Source organism: Macaca mulatta, chromosome 2 (assembly GCF_049350105.2).
Source record: "Macaca mulatta isolate MMU2019108-1 chromosome 2, T2T-MMU8v2.0, whole genome shotgun sequence".
Lineage (NCBI taxonomy): Eukaryota > Metazoa > Chordata > Mammalia > Primates > Cercopithecidae > Macaca > Macaca mulatta.
Window position 1 is genome coordinate 15,765,858 of NC_133407.1, and position 21,500 is coordinate 15,787,357.

General features: G+C 43.5%; 1 protein-coding gene and 1 pseudogene across 17 annotated transcripts in view; both read right to left on the reverse strand.

Annotated features, from left to right (window-relative positions):
* Nucleotides 1–21,500, reverse strand: part of CNOT10 (CCR4-NOT transcription complex subunit 10) — a 99,130-nt gene that overhangs the window by 15,084 nt on the left and 62,546 nt on the right. For all 17 annotated transcript variants that reach the window (XR_013413531.1, XR_013413530.1, XM_077991359.1 and 14 more), the window contains one exon: nt 154–267. Coding sequence is in view for 15 of the 17 variants with exons in the window: in XM_077991359.1 (XP_077847485.1) it covers nt 154–267 (114 nt within the window). In the remaining 2 variants the exon portion in view is untranslated. The remainder of the gene's footprint in view (nt 1–153; nt 268–21,500) is intronic.
* LOC705091 (protein SGT1 homolog) lies at nt 6,297–7,824 on the reverse strand (annotated as a pseudogene).

The window sequence follows — 21,500 nt, forward strand, 5'->3', positions numbered from 1 at the left end:
GAGGCATGGCTTAAAAAAAGTTCATTTAAACAGCTGCTTTCCTTACAAATATATATTCCACTGGAAGAATAAAAAGAAGCAACATAAACCACAAACCAAGGAGAAACCTCAAAACAAAAGAAACCAGGGACACACAGGGCAAGTCACACTTACTTAAGAGATCCTGACAGCTTGGGCTGCTGAAGAAGTTTATCTGCATGATTCAAAGCCATAAGGTTATCACCCAAAGCCAGAGCCACATAGGCACTGCAAGCAAGTATGGAGCACCTACAACACAAAAGGGAAGGGGCCGAAAATCTCATTTTAAAAATTGATAATGGTTATATTTGCTAAATAGGAAAAAAATGCCCTTTAACTGTGACAATCTGGACACCAGGAAAGAGGAGAGGAAGCCACGGTACTAATGGTAAGAATTAGATTGATGTATAAAACAATTCTGAAGCATGGTTTGGCTATTTACATAAGTCATCTTCGGCTTTCATCCAATTGACCCACATCGCCAACAAAATAACCAAATGGATTACAATACATAGCCTATATGTATGTATGCATGTATGTATGTATGTATGTGTGTGTATACATATATATAGAGAGCCTAATGAGAACTTACTTCCATAGAAGTTTGCTTTTAATAACCTAGGAATAAAGCTATAGAATCAGATCTTATTCTTTCTACATGTATTTGTGATATGCTAAGAAATAATTAACTTACTAAAGCATTCATTTACTCTAAATGTTCTTTTCTCAACCAATTAAGTCTACAGTTCTTGCTAAACAATAGTATCAAGAGTAACTAAAAAATTTTATTCACACAGTTACTATTTTTCTAAATGAATACTGAAGGAAAAAAACAGGTTAAACAAACATATGTGAAGACAACATTTAAGTTACATTGATTTTTGCAAAGTTGGATTGGAAATCTAAGTTTCTATAATATTTGGTTTTCTACTTAACAGACAGCTCATTTAAAACAAGTCTGGTTAAAGACTTAACACTAATAGATCACTTGAATGTTAAACAACTGCTCCGCAAAGCAATCTTAAAATAAACGCTTGTCAAATAGAAATGAAGTCTGAATGGCGAACCACAAAAGACCTGACTCAGATACAGGGTTTTGAGTTATGTTTACAAATTACAATACACATATGTATCATTAAGTACATTCAGGTTGTAATTTTAGTCTAAGGAAGAATGTAACCAGCATATCACCACAGAGTTTTAAAATGCTCTGAAATCCTCTGACTAGAAATGGCTCTTCCTATAAAAAGCACAGCTGGGCAAATTCAAAAGTATTCTGTTTCCTCTTCACTTGCTAACTTTTGGTTCCTAGAATCTTAGAAAACTACCCTAGAATTTGGTTCCCAGAATCTTAGAAAGGCAGCCCCTCAACTCTTAACGACACAGAAAAGTAGACTGGTCCTGGAGAAGCGTAAGGAAATTGAGGTTTATGCCTTATACTACCATGGGAGGGCTGAAAGACTGTCTAGTGTGGTTCCTTAACTGATGTGGAAACTGAGACTCAAAGTGATTAAACACAGTCTTTAATTTACTGTGTGATTAGTTAGGACTAACATTTGACATTGTAGACTCCCAATCCGCTATTCTTCCCATCCAATCACATTGCTTCTTTATTAACTCACAAGACCACTTACAAAAAACACAGCAGAAAAGATTCTCGTACATTGTAATTTTTCTAAGTTCTAGGCATACACAACACAGGTATTCTAACTTCTCTTTTTAAACAGGAAGAAAAGTTTAATCCAAACCCAAGTTTATATTTTGTCCCTGAGTATATAATTTTCAATCTGAACCTTGTTACAGAGGATAGTAATTTGAGAGCAAGCAAGCAGTGCCACTTCCAAAGGAATTTTCCTGGCAAGCCTACTATCAATATCTCTGGCTCTTCAACAGCTGGCTTTACCACCAAGGTTGTCCCATGGCCAGTCCCTACAATGAACCCTCTCCATGAAGGAAGACTCAGGGACCCGCGGCAGGAGGCTAGTTATCTCCCATCTTCAGAAGCATGTTAGTAGTTAAGTCCGTGTGGCAAGACTGGCGACTTCATTTCTCCTTTTGGCTTACTTGTATTTTTATTTTAAAATGGCAGTGACATTCATTCAAGAAGTATACTGAGTAACTACAACATATCAGATATGTACTGCTTACGAACAAAACTACAGACTATTAAAGGTCTGGTCTCCAGAGGCTCAAGAAGACCATTAGTGGCTGGGCACGGTGGCTCACGCCTGTAATCCCAGCACTTGGGAGGCTGAGGCAGGCGGATCACCTGAGGTCGGGAGTTCGAGACCAGCCTGACCAACATGGAGAAACCCCGTCTCTACTAAAAATACAAAATTGGCCGGGTGTGGTGGCACATGCCTGTAATCTAGCTACCCGGGAGGCTGAGGCAGGAGAATCGCTTGAACCTGGGAGGCGGAGGTTGCGGTGAGTTGAGATCGCACCATTGCGCTCCAGCCTGGGCAACAAGAGTGAAACTCTGTTGCCAAAAAAAAAAAAATTAGTTCAGGGCCCATGTGAATGACAGTCACAAAATTTAATATCCTTTTTTTTTTCTTTTTCTTTTGAGACGGAGTCTTGCTCTGTTGCCTGTGCTGGAGTGTAGTAGCGCAATCTTGGCTCACTGCAACCTCTGCCTCCTGGGTTCAAACTATTCTCCCGCCTCAGCTTCCCAAATAGCTGGGATTACAGGCGCCCGCCACCACGTCCAGCTAATTTTTTGTATTTTTTAGTAGAGACAGGGTTTCACTATGTTGGCCAGGCTGGTCTCAAACTCCTGACTTTGTGATCTGCCCGCCTTGGCCTCCCAAAGTGTTGGGATTATAGGCGTGAGCCACCGCGCCCAGCCCAATATCCATTTTCATATGTGACTCTGCCAAAGGTCAGTGTAAAACATAAGCTCCTTAAAAGCAGAATCACACTTCTGTGGTTTCCTACACAGACTAGAGCAGTATCTCACATAGGCAGTAGGTGCTTAATAGGTATTTGTTAAAGAAACACAGCTTTCAACATTTTAAATCTGCTTCTCCAGACCCCCACCTTTCCTGTTGGTAGGTCACTTTGCTGATGAAGCCAACTCTTTTCCAGCTCCCACAAACAGGGGACTTTTCCTGCATGATCTAGGTCCTAGAGTCTAGGACAAGACCCACTTCAGGCAGGCTTGCTGGGAAATGCCTGCCCTGGCCTCTCCCGACAGTAGGTGGGCTATTACTGCTCCAGCCCACTGTCAAACCCACTTTGGGTCCAGAAATCAGTCATGTAAGATTTGCAGCAGGATTCTGTTTCCCAGGAAGCCCAAACTATAATTACGTACAATATAAAAATCTGCTTTCTTTAACTTCTAAATCAAAACAGGGTAAAAGACTCTATAAAAAATAATCATTCAATTAAAAGTTCTCAACTGTGAATATGAAACTTTAGGGCTGACATTGTGATTAAGAGCCATCAGGATTAAGCAAGTTTCGTTGCCCAAAACTCAAACCAACATTTATGCTCCCTTCTCTTGGTGCGTTACAATCCATCCCAACTCACCTCTCATCACTCTCACACTCATCCTCCTTTTCCTCTTAGAAACCACCACCACACTCTGCACAATTCCTGCAGACTGCTAACGCTAGAAGCATACATGGCTCTACTGAGCCCCCAGAGAATCACTTTACTTTTGATAGTTACTACTTAAAATATTGTCCCCACCCCCACTTCCTCGAGTCACTGTCCAATCTGCTTTACCAATCACTCAGTGGATCTGACAGTTCATCAGACTGGAAGAACTATACCTCAAGGGAAGAGACACTAGCTTTTCCCCCCTGTGGAGGATCTGACAAAACCCTACTCTCCCCTTCACATGCTGCAGGAACTAGCTCTAGGTCCCCAGAATGCCAACCCTTGGAAAAGAAGATAAAAAAAGAAGGAAAAAAAAAAAAAAAAGGAAATGAAAAGAGTAAACATTTTCTTCAAGCACCAAGTTACAACAAGCTATGCAAGACTGGGCATTAAAATTTGTCAAGCCATAGATCCTGTGAGTTAAAGAAATCTAAACCAAATATCTGAAATAGTTTAACCCTTATTAAAAAAGGCTAAAATGAGGGTAAATCCAGTCAGTCACCATTTGTCAAAGGAAAATAAATTTACAAAGTAGCTTCACAGCAAACATTTGAAAAATTTGCTTACAAAATCCAATAATGATACAAAAAGTTACTCAGGCGTGGTGGCACATGCCTGTAATCCCAGCTACTTGGGAGGCTGAGGCAGAAGAATCACTTGAACCTCAGAGGCGGAGGTTGCAGTGAGCCGAGATCATGCCATTGCATTCCAGCCTGGGAAACAAGAGCGAAACTCTGTCTCCAAAAAAACAAATAAATAAAAATGAAAATAAAAATAAAAAATCTAATAATGTAATTTTTTTTTTTTTTTTTTTGATATGGAGTTTTGTGCTTGTCACCCAGGCTGGAGTGCAATGGCATTATCTCTGCTCACTGCAACCTCCACTTCCCGGGTGCAAGCGATTCTCCTGCCTCAGCCTACCGAGTAGCTAGGACTACAGGGATGCACCACCACACCCGCCTAATTTTGTTGTTTTAGTAGAGATGGGGTTTCACCATATTGGCCAAGCTGGTCTCGAACTCCTGACCTCAGGTGATCTGCCTGCCTTGGACTCCCAAAGTGCTGGGATTACGGTCGTGAGCCACCGTATCCGGCTAATAATGTAATTTCTTTCAACAAACTGAATATGGGAAATTATATACTAAATATCTATATATTTTTTTGTAATGGTCCTTGGAGAGCAGGGCTACCCCACAGGCAGTATGCCCAGAGTAGCCGAGATTTTTAAATTTCAAAAGAGGCCAGGCACGGTGGCTCAGGCCTGTAATCCCAGAACTAAGGGAGGCTGAGGCAGGCGGATCACCTGAGATTAGGAGTTCGAGACCAGCCTGGCTAGCATGGTGAAATCCCGTCACTACTAAAAATACAAAAATTAGCTGGGCGTGGTGGTGTATGCCTGTAGTCCCAGTTACTCAGGAGGCCAAGTCAGGAAAATCGCTTGAACCCAGGAGGCAGAGGTTGCAGTGAGAGATCACGCCACTGCACTCCAGCCTGGAAAACACTGCAAGACTCTGTCTTGAAAAAAAAAAGTAAAATAAAATTTCTAAAGAAAAAAATTCATGGCTGGGCACGGTGGCTCAAGCCTGTAATCCCAGCACTTTGGGAGGCCGAGACGGGTGGATCACGAGGTCAGGAGATTGAGACTATCCTGGCTAACACAGTGAAACCCCTTCTGTACTAAAAAATACAAAAAACTACCTGGGCGAGGTGGCGGGCGCCTGTAGTTCCAGCTACTTGGGAGGCTGAGGCAGGAGAATGGCATAAACCCAGGACGCGGAGCTTGCAGTGAGCTGAGATCTGGCCACTGCACCCCAGCCTGGGCGACAGAGCCAGACTGTCTCAAAAAAAAGAAAAGAAAAAAAATCATGCCAATTTGTCTACAATAATCCAAAAATGTTAAACTTGCCAACCTTCAACTTTTTTTTTTTTTTTTTTTTTTTGAGACAGAGTCTGGCTCTGTGCCCCAGGCTGGAGTGCAGTGGCGCGATCTCAGCTCACTGCAAGCTCCGGCCCCCCGGGTTCACGCCATTCTCCTGCCTCAGCCTCCCGAGCAGCTGGGACTACAGGCGCCCGCCACCTCGCCCGGCTAATTTTCTTGTATTTTTAGTAGAGACGGGGTTTCACTGTGTTAGCCAGGATGGTCTCGATCTGACCTCGCGATCCGCCCGTCTCGGCCTCCCAAAGTGCTGGGATTACAGGCTTGAGCCACCGCACCCGGCCCAACTTTTTTATTTATTTTTTATTTTTATTTTTAAAATTTTTTTTTGAGACGGAATCTCGCTCTGTTGCCCAGGCTGGAGTGCAGTGGCCGGATCTCAGCTCACTGCAAGCTCCACTTCCCGGGTCTAGGCCATTCTCCTGCCTCAGCCTCCCGAGTAACTGGGACTACAGGCGCCCGCCACCTCGCCCGGCTAGTTTTTTGTATTTTTTTAGTAGAGACGGGGTTTCACCGTGTTAGCCTGGCTGGTCTCGATCTCCTGACCTCGTGATCCGCCCGTCTCGGCCTCCCAAAGTGGTGGGATTACAGGCTTGAGCCACCGCACCCGGCCCCCCCCCCTTTTTTTTTTGAGATAGAGTTTTTTGCTCTTGTTGCTCAGGCTAGAGTGCAATAGCATGATCTTGGCTCACTGCAACCTCTGCCTCTCAGGTTCAAGCAATTCTCCTGCCTTGGCCTTCCAAGTAGCTGAGATTACAGGCCCACGTCCGGCTAATTTTTGTGTGTTTTTTTTTTTTTTTTTTTTTTTTTTGTGAGAGCAAATTAATTTATTTAGTACTTTTTCCATTCCATATCATCAGGAGAATTGATTTCAACTTTCTTTTTACCTACATCAGACCAGCTGGGACTCAAAACTATACCACCAGACTCCATAAAGGATTTGTTCATGGCACATTTCATTTCATCAGAACCATCTGAATAGATCTGCTGAAATAACGTTTAAAGCTGCATTTCCCTCCAACTTTTCATTCTTTTCTTCTTCTTTCATTTCACCCACTAATTTATCCCAGTTTCTTGTATAAGGACATGATGATGGCTATAGATAGGTTCTTTACACCTGCTATGAATCGTTTTGGCATAGGTACATCTCCTTGCCCCTCTAGCTTTTCCCATCTCACAGCCTCTGGCTTTTTCAGTTTAATTTCAATCTTTGTTGAAACTACTTTAAATGTGCTCTGTTCTGGTATTATAGGATGAAGTTCCAGTTTCAAATTGTAATCTTCCCCAGAAGGAAGTTTAACCAAAGCAGATAACTCTTTTTCTGAAAAGTCCACATTTATATCATTCTTCTGAACATTCTTGATCGTAAGTGTAATGACTACTTGAGATTGATACCAGTCACACTTGATTTTTTTTTTTTTGAGACGGAGTCTCACTCTGTCGCCCAGGCTGGAGCGCAGTGGCCAGATCTTGGCTCACTGCAAGCTCCGCCTCCCGGGTTTACGCCATTCTCCTGCCTCAGCTTCCTGAGTAGCTGGGACTACAGGCGCCCGCCACCTCGCCCGGCTAGTTTTTTGTATTTTTAGTAGAGACGGGGTTTCACTGCATTAGCCGGGATGGTCTTGATCTCCTGACCTCGTGATCCACCCGTCTCGGCCTCCCTAAGTGCTGGGATTACAGGCTTGAGCCACCACACCCGGCCCACACTTGATTTTTGACTGATGAGTCCACACCTCAAGATTCTGAACCATTCTGAGCTTCTTGACATCTTTTAATCCAGACACTGAAATTAGCATCTGCACTATCTAATTTTTGTCCTTCTGTAAAAACTTCTAGGGCAGCAACATAGTTTTTTTCATAATATTCACATATTCCTTTTCTCAACATATCAGTGGAATTATTTGGATTGAGTTCGACAGACTTCTTTGCATCAGCAACAGCAACACAGTAATTCCCAAGAAGAATGTGACAATAAGCTCTTTGACATGAATATTGTGCATTATCTAGTTTGTTTCAAAGCCTTAGTCAGCTCCTCTAACGCTGCTTGGGGGTCCTCGTCTATTACAGCATCCAAGAAGCTTTGGAAAAACCTCTGGGATGTTGCAGGTCCTGCTGCAGCTGGTGCCATCTCTCATAGTCACTGTTGCTGCCGCCGGAGCTGCTACTATCGCGGTTACCATCTACGCCACTGCCCAAGGGGGAAACTTCTCAATTTTTGTATTTTTAGTAGAGAAGGGGTTTCTCCATGTTGGTCAGGCTGGTCTTGAACCCCCGACCTCAGGTGATCTGCCCACCTCGGCCTCCCAAAGTGCTGGGATTACAGGCGTGAGCCACCGCGCCCGGCCAACTTTCAACTCTTAACAGAAGTTTAGATGTTCAATTATTATTATTATTTTTTTTTGAGACGGAGTCTTGCTCTGTCACCCAAGCTGGAGTGCAGTGGCTGGATCTCAGCTCACTGCAAGCTCCACCTCCCGGGTTCACGCCATTCTCCTGCCTCAGCCTCCCGAGTAGCTGGGACTACAGGCGTCCACCACCTCGCCCGGCTAGTTTTTTGTATTTTTTTAGTAGAGACGGGGTTTCACCATGTTAGCCAGGATGGTCTCGATCTCCTGACCTTGTGATCCGCCCGTCTTGGCCTCCCAAAGTGCTGGGATTACAGGCTTGAGCCACCGCGCCTGGCCCCTCAATTAGTTTTTAATTTTGTCTTCTGTAAACATTTTGCTAATAACACTTCTGTGCAAAAAGAATCTTATTGACAAACATAGTTGACATAGTCCAAATCTAACACAAATAGAAGTCTAACACAAAAAAGCTAAAAAAGTTTTATCTTTATCAAATCTAGCATCCCAAAGAACCCAGTCTTATCCTGGGCAGCAAATAAAATATAAAGTCACAGAGACTTAGCATTTTACACATGGACAGGACCTTAAGATCACCTAATTCAATTGCTTTATTTGACAGAAAAGGAAAAGGCGGCCCACAGGAGTTGAATGATTTATCCACATCAGTGTCCCTGTGTGGTTTCCACAGAATGGCTGACCACTACATTTTTTTTTTTTTTTTGAGACATAGTTTCACTCTTGTTGTCCAGGCTAGAGTACAATAGTGTGATCTTGGCTCACCACAATCTCCGCCTCCTGGGTTCAAGCGATTCTCCTGTCTCGGCCTTTTCTACTAGTTGGGATTACAGGCATGCGCACAACTCCCGGCTAATTTTGTATTTCTAGTATAGATGGGGTTTCTCCATGTTGATCAGGCTGGTCTCAAACTCCCAATCTCAGGTGATCCACCTGCCTCGGCCTCCCAAAGTGCTGGGATTACAGTGAGCCATCCCGCCTGGCCTGAAGAATTATTTTAACCCTGGTTTGTGATCAATCTGATCACCAGTTCATCTAAATGAGATCCTTGGAGGCAGATGTGAATCATGCCAACGTGAACACAAATTGCTGATGGCATGAAGGAAACGTCACACAGGCAGGCTCCTTCTATGGTAGAGTTTGTTAGATGCACAAGTTTCAGAAGGACCACACTCAGTCGTAAGACTGAAATGGGGCTGGATCTCTAGCAAAAACAATATAAGATTCAAAAGATTATTAGCCATAATCCTCTTTTAGTTATGTCTTATGGGCTACAATATCACCAACGGGCTAACAACAGAAGAAATATGGTTTCCTAAGCACACTAAAACTGTCTATAATATTTATGTTATCAACCATTTGTTTGATTCATCTTCTTTTATAAACACTGGACCACAGGAGGTACCTTTTAATTGAATGGAAAATAATTCACTAAGTGTCACATTAGAGTCTGAAAGAACTAATTAAGCTTTATAATTTACACTTGTGGAATAACTTAATGGGCTTAATTAAATTTGCTCCAAATATTTCCTTTTATCCCTTTTGTGGCCTACCATTTTAGAAATGACCAATTAAATTAAAATTTCATTTTCAGGCCAGGTGCTGTTGCTCACGTTTATAATCTCAGCACATTGGGAGGCTGATATGGGAGAACTGCTCAAGCTCAGCAGTTTGACACCAGCCTGGGTGATAGAGTGAGACTCTGTCTCTACAAAAAAAAATTTAAAAATTAGTGTAGCATGGTGGTGCACAACTGTAGTCCCAGCTACTTGGGAGGCTGAGGTGGCAGGACTGCTTGAACGTGGGAGGTAGAAGCTGCAGTAAGCCAAGACTGCACTCCAGCCTGGGCAACAGAGCAAGACGCTGTCTCCAAAAAAAAAAAAAAAAAAAAAAAACTTATTTAAATTTTGTATACTTTGATTTTAATTTCTTGTACAGACATTTCCCATGTTGGCTCCAACATTATTTCCTACCTTTTTCAGTTCTGTTACACTCTTTTCCAGACTCTTGAACAGCCTCCATTAAGTTCAGCTAATATCACAATCTCAGAACGAATAACAAAGACGTTCTATAATATGCAACATGTAAGAGTCAGTTCATACCCATGACAGTTATTAAGCCACTATGCAACAATGAAATATTGTTACATGACTAAATCTATGAAATTACTTCTTTATTCTTTTTTGTTTGTTTTTGAGATGGAGTCTTGCTCTGTCGCTCAGGGTGGAGTGCAGTGGTGGGATCTCGGCTCACTGCAACTTCTGGCTCCAGGGTTCAAGCAGTTCTTCTGTCTTTCCCTCCTGAGTAGCTGAGACTATTAGCTGGGTGCACATCACCGCACCCAGCTAATTTTTGTTTTGTTTTGTTTTGTTTTTTGAGACGGAGTTTTGCTCTTGTTGCCCAGGCTGAGCCACCATGCCCGGCTAATTTTTGTATTTTTAGTAGAGACGGGGTTTCACCATATTGGTCAGCTTGGTCTCAAACTCCTGACCTCAGGTGATCCACTCGCCTTGGCCTCCCACAGTGCTGGGATTACAGGCGTGAGTCACTGTGCCCAGCCCTTTACTTTTTTGACACAGTATCTAGCTCTGTCGTCCAGGCTGGTGTGATCTTGGCTCACTGCAGTCTCTACCTTCTGGGCCCAAGTGATCCTCCCACCTCAGTCTCCCAACTAGCTATGACTACAGGCGTGAGCCATCATGCCTGGACTAAATTTTTTGTAGAGACAAGGTCTCACTATGTTGGCCAGGCTGGTTTTCAACTCCTGGACTCAAGGGATCCTTCCACTTCAGCCTCTCAAAGTGCTGGAATCACAAGCATGAGCCACCACACCCAGCTATTTCCTTTCTTCCTCCCTCCCTTCCTTCCTTCCTTCATTTTATTTTCATAGGTATTTGGGGGAACAGGTATTTGGTTACACAAGTTGGTGCACCCATCACTCGATATTTCTCTACTATTAATAAGATCCTAGTATGCCAAAAAAATGAAGTTGAACCTTATCTCCTCATCTATAAAAATTAACTCAAAATGAGGCAGGCCGCAGTGGGTCATGCCTGTAATCCCAGCACTTCGGGAGGCCAAGGCAGACAGATCACCTGAAGTCGGGAGTTTGAGACCAGCGTGACCAACATGGGGAAATCCTGTCTCTACTAAAAATACAAAATTAGCCAGGTGTGGTGGCACATTCCTGTAATCCCAGCTACTTGGGAGGCTGAGGCAGGAGAATCGCTTGAACCCGAGGTGGAGGTTGAGGTGAGGCGAGATCACACCATTGCACTCCAGCCTGGGCAACAAGAGCGAAACTCCATCTCAAAAAAAAAAAAAAAAAATTAACTCAACATGGATCAAAGACCTAAATGTAAGTGCTAAAACTTAGAATTCTTAGAGGAAGACATGGTAAATCCTCATGATCTTGGATTTAGTAAAGAAGTCTTAGATATAGTATGAAAAGCACAAGAAACGATGTAAGAATTAAATTTCCTCAAAATGAAAAACGTTTATGCTTCAAAGGACACCTTCAAAAAGTGAAAAGACAACACTCAGAATGTGAGAAGATAACTACAAGTCATATATCTGATAGTTGCATCTAGGACATATAAATAACTCTTGGCCGGACGCGTTTGCTCATGCCTGTAATCCCAGCACTTTGGGAGGCCAAGGCAGGTGGATCACCTGAGGTCGGGAGTTCGAGACCAGCCTGGCCAAGATGGTGAAACCCCGTCTCTACTAAAAATGCAAAAATTAGCTGGGCATGGTAATGCATGTCTATAATCCCAGCTACTCGAGAGGCTGAGACAGGAGAATTGCTTGAACCTGGAGGTGGGTGAGCCAAGATTGTACCACTGCACTCCAGCCTGGGCAACAGAGTGAAACTCTATCCCCCCTGCCCCCTCCCCTGCAAAAAAAAAAAAAAAAAAAAAAAAAAAAAAAGGGCTGGGCGAGGTGGCTCATGTCTGTAATCCCGGTACTTTGGGAGGCCAAGGTGGGTGGATCACCTGATGTCAGGAGTTCGAGACCAGCATGGCCAATATGGCAAAACCCCATCTCTACTAAGGTACAAAAATTAGTTGGGTGTGGTGGCAGGCACCTGTAATCCCAGCTACTCGGGGCTGAGGCAGGAGAATCACTTGAACCCAGGAGGCAGATTTTGCAGTGAGTTGAGATGGCGCCACTGCACTCCAGCCTGGGCGACAAGAGTGAGACTCCATCTCAAAAAACAAACAAACAAAAACTCTTATAACTCAATAATAAAGACAAATAACCCAATTAAAAAATGGGCAAAGGATCTGCATAAACATGTTTCCAAAGATAACATACAAATTGAGTAACAAGCATAGGAAAAGTTGTTCAACTTCATTGTTCTTCAGTGAAATGGATATCAAAGCCACAATGAGATACCACTTGCTACTCATTACAATGTATAAAAAGATGTGGTACAATAATAAGTGTTGGTGAGAATGTGAAGAAACTGGAATCCTTTACGCTGCTGGTGGGATTATGGACTGGTGCAACCAGTTTAGAAAACAGTTGGGTGCTGAGTGCGGTGGCTCATGCCTGTAATTCCAGCACTTTGGGAGGCTGAGGTGGGTGGATCACCTGAGGTCAGGAGTTTTGAGACCAGCCTGATCAACATGGAGAAACCCTCTCTCTACAAAAATACAAAATTAGCTGGGCATGGTGGCAGTGCATGCCTGTAATCCCAGCTACTCAAGAAGGCTAAGGCAGGAGAAATCGCTTGAACCCAGGAGGCGGAGGTTGCAGTGAGAGGAGATCGCGACATTGCCCTCCAGCCTGGGCAACAAAAGTGAAACTCCATCTCAAAAAAATAAAAATAAAAAAAGTAAACAGTCTGGCAATTCCTCAAACAATTAAACAGAGCTATCTGTGACCAGGCAATTCCACACCCAGGTATATACCAAAGAGAAATAAAAACAAATGGCTGGGCACGGTGGCTCACGCCTGTAATCTCAGCACTTTGGGAGGTCAAGGAGGGTGGATCACGAGGTCAGGAGATTGAGACCATCCTGGCTAACACGGTGAAACCCTGTCTCTACCAAAAATATAAAAAAAATTAGCTGGGCTTGGTGGCAGGCGCCTGTAGTCCTAGCTACTTGGGAGGCTGAGGCAGGAGGATAGCGTGAACCCGGGAGGTGGAGCTTGCAGTGAGCTGAGACTGTGCCACTGCACTCCAGCCTGGGTGACAGAGTGAGACTCCATCTCAAAAAAAGAAAAAAAAGTTCACACAAAAACTTGTAGATGAATGTTTATAGGAGCATTATTCACAATAGCAAAAAGATAAATAATCCACATGTTCCATCAATGGATGAATGGATAAATAAAATGTATGTCTAGATAATGGAATCAAAAGGAATAAAGTACTGATACAAGCTACAACTTGGATGAACCCTGAAAACATTATGTGAAGTGAAAGAAGCCAGTTACAAAAGCTCACATATAGATCATTCCATTTATATGAAAGTTCAAAATAGGTAAATCTATGAAGACAGAAGGTAGATTAGTTAGGAATGAGGAAGGGGGGTGGTAATAGCTGAGTGTATAGGGTTTGTTTTTGGGGTAATAAAAATGTTCTAAAATTGACTGCTGATGGTTGTACATACTATGAAAATAATAAAAACCATGGATTGTATACTTCTAATGGATTAACTGTATGCCATTTGAATTGTTTCAATAAAGCTTTTTTTTTTTTTTTTTGAGACAGAGTCTCACTCCATCGCCCAGGCTGGAGTGCAGTGGCGTAATCTTGGCTCACTGCAACCTCTGCCTCCCGGGTTCAAGTGACTCTCCTGCCTCAGCCTCCTGAGTAGCTGGGACTATAGTTGTACACCACCACACCTGGCAATTTTTTTTTTTTTTTTTAAGACAGAGTTTGGCTCTTGTCCCCCAGACTGGAGTGCAATGGCACGATCTTGGCTCACTGCAACCTCTGCCTCCTGGGTTCAATCGATTCTCCTGCCTCAGCCTCCCAAGTAGCTGGGATTACAGCTGGCTGCCACCACGCCCAGCTAATTTTTATATTTTTACTAGAGATGGGGTTTCCCCATGTTGGCCAGGCTGGTCTCAAATCCTGACCTTAGGTGATCCATCCACCTGGGCCTCCCACAGTGCTGGGAATACAGGCATGGGCCACTACACTCGCTCCCTGCCCCCGGCTAATTTTTGTATTTTTAGTAGAGATGGGATTTCGCCACGCTGGCCCGGCTGGTTTCAAACTCCTGAACTCAAGTGATCCACCTGCCTTGGCCTTCAAAAGTGCTATGATTACAGGTGTGAGCCACTGCGCCTGGCCACAATAAAGCTATTTTTTCTTTTTTCTTTTTTTTTTTGAGATGGAATTTCACTCTTGTTGCCCAGGCTAGAATGCAATGGCATGACCTCAGCTCACTGCAACCTCTGCCTCCCGGTTCAAGCAATTCTCCTGCCTCAGCCTCCCGAGTAGCTGGCATTACAGGCATTTGCCACCACCCCTGGCTAATTTTTTTGTATTTTTAGTAGAGATGGGGTTTCTCCATGTTGGTCAGGCTGGTCTCAAACTCCTGAACTCGGGTGATCCACCCGCCTCGGCCTCCCAAAGTGCTGGGATTACAGACGTAAGCCACCACGCTTGGCCAATAAAACTATTTTTTATTTTTGAGACAGGGTCTCACTCTGTTACCTAGGCTGGAGTGGAGTGGCGTGATCTCAGCTCACTGCAGCCTCGACCTCCAGGGCTCAAGTGATCCTCTTGCCTTAGCCGCCCAAATAGCTGGGACTACTGGTGTGCACAATCACATTAGGCTAGTTTTTTTGTATTTTTTATAGAGACAAGGTTTCACCATGTTTCCCAGACTGGTCTCAAACTCCTCAACTCAAATGATCCACCTGTCTTGGCCTCCCAAAAGGCGAGAATTACAGGGGCGAGCCACCGCAGCCAGCCTCGATAAAGCTATTAAAAAAAAAAAAAGGTGGCCGGGTGTAGTGGCTCACGCCTGTAATCCCACCACTTTGGGAGGTCGAGGTGGGTGGATCATGAGGTCAGGAGATCAAGACCATCCTGGCTAACACGGTGAAACCCCGTCTCTACTAAAAATAGAAAAAAGTTAGCTGGGAGTGCACTTGTAGTCCCAGCTACTCGGGAGGCTAAGGCAGGAGAATCACTTGAACCCAGGAGGCAGAGGTTGCGGTGAGCCGAGACTGCGCCACAGCATTCCAGCCTGGGCGACAGAGCGAGACTCCCATCTCAAACAAAAAAACAAAAACAGACTGGGTGTGGTGGCTCACACCTGTAATCCCAGCACTTTGGGAGGCAGAGGTGGGCAGATCACTTGAGGTCAGGTGTTTGAGACCAGCCTGGCCAAAATGGTGAAACCCTGTCTCTACAAAAACTATAAACATTAGCTGGGTGTGGTGGGCAGCTGTAATCCCAGCTACTTGGGAGGCTGAGGCAGAAGAATAATTTGAACCCAGAAGGCAGGGGTTGCAGCGAGCCAAGATTGTGCTACTGCACTCCAGTATGGGCCAGAGTGAGACTCCATCTCTAAATAAATAAATAAATAAATACCAAAAAACATATCAGAAGAAAAATACATTATTCTATTATAATCAATCATTGTATTTAAAAAACCTATTATCTCCCAAATGGATGCAGCAAACATTCACATGTAAATCAAAGCATATAGCCAAAATATCAATCCTGCCCAAGAAACTATGTTCTAAGATGATTCCTTTGGGAATTAGGCCTTTTAATGAAAAAAAATTTTCTAAAGAGATAAATAATTCAGTTAAAACTTGTGGTACAAAAAAACTGTGGCATAGTAACAACATTCACACACGTAAAAATCATGTTATACAAACATCCAAACACACTTGTCTTAAAACCTTAGAGCAGTTCTATTCAAGAGAAATATAATTAGAGCCACAGCCAACTGCAGTGGCTAACACTTGTAATTTTAATGCTTTGGGGGGGCCAAGGTGGTAAGACTGCTTGAGCCCAGGAGTTTTGCTTCAGCTCAGGAGTGTAAGACTACACTGGGCAACACAGCGAGACTCTGGCTCTACAAAAAATAAAAAAGTAGCTAGGCACGGCGGTACATGCCTGTAGTCTTTTTTTTGGGGGGGCTAGGGAGGACGGAGTCTCACTCTGTCGCTGGGCTGGAGTGCAGTGGCACAATCTCAGCTCACTGCAACCTCTGCCTCCTGCATTCAAGCAATTCTCCTGCCTCACCCTCCCGAGGAGCTGGGACTACATGCGTGCACCACCACGCCCAGCTAATTTTTGTATTTTTAGTAGAGATGGTGTTTCACCATGTTGACCAGTATGGTCTCGATCTCTTGACCTCATGATCTGCCCGCCTCGGCCTCCCCAAGTGCTGGGATGACAGGCATGAGCCACGGAGCCCAGCCCATGTCTGTAGTCTTAGTTATCCGGGAGGCTGAAGTGGGAGAATTGCTTGAGGCCAGAAGTTTGTGTATGGTGTAGTGAAAGTTTGTGGTATCGTTTTTTTTTTTTGGTAAAAGATAAAAAAAAGGAAGAAATACAATTGAAGCCATAAATGTAATTTAAAATTTTCTAACAGACACGTTTAAAAAATAACATTAAAAGAAACACGTAAAATTATTTTTATTTTATTTTATTTATTTATTGAGATGGAATTTCGCTCTTGTTGCCAAGGCTGGAGTGCAATAGCGCCACCTGGGCTCACAGCAACCTCCACCTCCACCTCCTGGGTTCAAGCGATTCTCCTGCTTCAGCCTCCTAATAGCTGGGATTACAGGCACGCGCCACTACACCCGCTTAATTTTTTGTATTTTTAGTACAGACAGGGTTTCACCATGTTGGCCAGGCTTATCTCAAACTCTTGACCTCAGGTGATCCACCTGCTTTGGCCTCCCAAAGTCCTGGGATTACAGGTGTGAGCCACCTCGCCTGGCTTACTATATTTATTTTTTTTGAGATGGAGTCTTGTTCTGTCACCTAGGCTGGAGTGCAGTGGTGCAATCTCGGCACACAGCAACCTCTGCCTCCCGGGTTCAAGTGATTCTCCTGCCTCAGCCCCCCGTGTAGCTGGGATTACAGGTGCCCACCACCACACCTAGCTAATTTTTGTACTTTTGGTAGGGAGAGGGGGTTTCATCATGTTGGCCAGGCTGGTCTCAAACTCTTGAACTCAGGTGATCCACCAACCTTGGCCTCCCAAAGTGCTGTGATTATAGGCGTAAGTCACTGCGCCCGGCCTATTTTTAATATATTTAATTTAAGCTACTATGTTTAAAATATCAATTCAACATATAATTGATTTAAAAGTTATTAATGACATAGTTTCCATTTTTTTCATAGTATGTTTTGAAACCTGGTGTGTGTCTTACACTTGAACAGTGCACCTGAATTCACACTGGACACAATTCAAGTGCTTGTAGCCATATGTGGTGAATGGCTTGGATACTGCAGCCTTAGAATCTAAGGAATACATATTAAATACAAGTAGATAAGTATTTTCTTCTTTTTTAGTTAAGAAACCAAATTTGGCTGGGCACAGTGGCTCACGCCTGTTATCCCAACACTTCAGGATCACTTGAGGTCAGGGGTTTGAGACCAGCCTGGACAACATGGTAAAACCCTGCCTCTACTAAAAATATATATATTACAGGTGCATACCACCACACCCTAATGTTTGTATTTCTGTATTTTTAGTAGAGACAGGGTTTCACCATGTTGGCCCGGCTGGTCTCAAACTCCTGACCTCAGGTGATCCACCCGCCTCAGCCTCCCAAAGTGCTGGGATTACAGGCATGAGCCACCACGCCTGGCCCGCTTCATCTATATTTACAGCTGCTCCCATGGCTTGCATTACTGCCTGAGATCTGCCTCCTGTCAGATCAGCAGCAGCATTAGATTCTCATAGGAGTGTATATCTTATCGTAAACTGTGCCTGTAAGGAGCTCCATATGAGAATCTAATGCCTGATGATCTGTCACTGTCTCCCATCACTCCCACATGGGACCATCTAGTTGTAGGAAAACAAGCTCAGGGCTCCCACTGATTCTACATTATAGTGAGTTGTATAATTATTTCATTATGTATTACAATGTAATAATAACAGAAATACAGTGCACAATAAATGTAATGTTTTTGAATCATCCTGAATCTACCTCCCCTGCAACCCTTTCCACAGAAAAATTGTCTACCACGATCCCGGTCCCTGGTGCCAAAAAGGTTGGGGTCTGCTGCTTAAATTGATGCGTTTACATTTCTTTCCAGTCAATTCCCGCAACCACTGTTCTGATTTCTAGCAACATAAATTAGTTTTGTCTATTCAGAAAGTTTTGTTTGTCATGGTATAAATGGAATCATACAGTATATACCTCATGTGAAGGAAAAGAGGAAACAAAAATGTTTTGAGATTCATCCATGTTAACTTGTGTATTAGTAATTGGTTTTGGTTTGAGACAGGGTCTCACTCTGTCACCCAGGTTGGAGTGCATCGGTGCAACGTCAGTTCACTGTAGCCTCAACCCTACAGGGCTCAGGTGATCCTCCCACCTCAGCCTCCGGAGCAGCTGGAACTACAGATGTGCAGCACCATGCCTAGCCAATTTTTTGTACAGATGGTGTTTCACCATGTTGCCCATGCTCGTCTCAAACTGCTGGACTCAAGCAATCTGCCTGCCTGGACCTCCCAAAGCGTCGGGATTACAGACATGAGCCACTGTGCCCGATCTCATTGGTTCTTCCTTATAGCTGACTAGTATTCCAAAATACAAGTGTAATACAACTTAGTTATCCATTCTTCTACTGACGAATACCTCGGCTATGTCTAGGTTTTGTCTACCAGGAGTAAAGCTACTATAAAATTCTTTTGTGGACAAGTTTCTGTTTCTCTTTGATAAACATCTAGGAACAGAATCACCTTAAAATTTCAAAGTCATAGCATTTAATTCCAGAGCATAGAATGTTTGTGTGAGTGTGTTATCTCCTTAATTGAATAATACTTACAGCTTCATACAGCACTGAGTAGTTCAGAAACTGAAGCAAATTTCTAAAAGTGTCATTATATATACAGTTGGTGCTTGGAATCCACAGGTTCCAAATCTGTAGATTCAACCAACTATAAATAGAAAATATTCTAAAATATAAAAATAAAAAATAACACTACAACAATTTTTTAAAAATTAAAAACCAACATAGTATGATAACTGTTTATATAGCATATACAGTGCACTAGGTATTATAAGTACTCTAAAGATGACTTAAAGTATATGAAAGAAGGCTGGGCGCAGTGGCTCACACCTGTAATCCCAGCACTTTGGGAGGCCAAGATGGGTGGATCACTTGAGGCCAGGAGTTCAATACCAGCCTGGTCAACATGGTGAAAGCCTGTCTCTACTAACAATACAAAAATTAGCCAGGCATGGTGGCACACACCCGTAATCCCAGCTACTTGGAAGGCTGAAGCAGGAGAATCGCTGAAACCCAGGAGGCGGAGGTTGCAGTGAGCCAAGATTGAGCCACTGCACTCCATCCTGCATGACAAGAGCGAAACTATGTCTCAAAAAAATAAATAAAATAAAAATAAGTAAAGTATATGAGAGGCTATGCATAGGTTATGTGCAATTACTACACCATTTTATATAAGAAATTTTATATCTGAGGACTGTGGTATCTGTCGGGGGCCCTGGAACCAATCCCTCAAGGATACCAAAGGATGACTATGTAACTTTATTCATCCATTATATCTCTAAGTTCATCCAAGTCTTACCATTAAACTAGTTAGTTGATTTCTGAAACATTTTCCTAATTTGGGGCCACATTTTTATTTCAATTGTGAGAATATTTTTCTGAAAACTACCTTGATTTAATATAGAATCTCACAACTTCTTTAATTATTATCTGCCTTCTAAAACCATACTTGGTAACTTGGTTAGAATGAAAGTTTTTGTATATAAACAAAAATACTCAAGGGGCTATGAACCCATATCATAAAAAGTGGCCATTGGAAAAGTCATGCTAATTTACTGCATATCAGTTATGCTGGAAACAGAAAATGGGGCTTTGCATTGGTGTCTTGGGTATTATTGAGCCCAAGGGGTCAAAATAGTCCATAAAAGCTAAACTATACCCTAGTCACATTTTCAATAACCTAAGAGTTCAGGTCAGAAACAGATGAAATCTCGAAGAATTCCACAATCTTAAAACACAGTGCTCAGGCTCCTTATATAGAAGACAGCTGGCTCCTGCCACAGAACTGCCCTTTAACACACCCAACTGCATTGTGAGCTTTATGGCTTTGAAAATTATGACACAATTCTTTTACAACTCCTCCCCTTCACCATTTGTGTCCACATTACCATTGCTACTGTCTGGCATAGCAGTCCTTTTTATAAATCTACCCTAAGGCTCCTTCCATCTTGTACTGTTTCCTTTCTCCCTCCCATCTGCTCCATAAGAAAAATATATATATACACACTACAGAATCCACCCTTGCCTCACTTTATCATGACGGCATTCTCTATGGAAGCCCTTTGCTTCTTTTCACACACACACACAAAAACGGAAGTGATATTATTTTCTCTGAAAATCATCAATCCTCCTATGACATATGCAAAGCAAACAGCTGTACCCATGAAAGGTACAAAACTCTTTGAGAGTAATCCCACCCTGTATACACACTTCTCTTTAATGACATTCTCAGAAGGTAAAGTTAAATTACACAACTCTGCAGATGTTTAACCATTATAAGACAATATACTACTCTTTTTTTTTTTTTGAGACGGAGTCTCGCTCTGTCGCAGGGGCTGGAGTGCAGTGGCACCATCTCGGCTCACTGCAAGCTCCGCCTCCCGGGTTCACGCCATTCTCCTGCCTCAGCCTCCCGAGTAGCTGGGACTACAGGCACTCGCCACCACCTCGCCCGGCTAGTTTTTTGTATTTTTTAGTAGAGATGGGGTTTCACCATGTTAGTCAGGATGGTCTTGATCTCCTGACCTTGTGATCCGCCCATCTCGGCCTCCCAAAGTGCTGGGATTACAGGCTTGAGCCACTGCGCCTGGCCCTACTTTTTTTTAATTTTTTTATCTTTTTTATTTTTTTGAGACGGAGTCTCGCTGTGTCGCCCAGGCAGGAGTTCAGTGGCGCGATCTCGGCTCACTGCAAGCTCCGCCTCCCAGGTTCACGCCATTCTCCTGCCTCAGCCTCCCGAGTAGCTGGGACTATAGGCGCCCGCCACCGCGCCCGGCTTTTTTGTATTTTTAGTAGAGACGGGGTTTCACCCTGTTAGCCAGGATGGTCTCGATCGCCTGACCTCGTGATCCGCCCACCTCGGCCTCCCAAAGTGCTGCGATTACAGGCGTGAGTCACCGCGCCCAGCCTATACTACTTTTTGTGTGTGTGTGAGAGACAGAGTTTCATTCTGTCCCCCAGGGCTGGCGTATAGTGGCATGATTTCGGCTCACTGCAACCTCTGCCTTCTGGGTTCAAGCAGTTCTCCTGCCTCAGCCTCCTGAGTAGCTGAGACTGCAGGTGTGCGCCACTATGCCCAGCTAACTTTTTTTGTATTTTTAGTAGAGACAGGGTTTTGCCACGTTGGCCA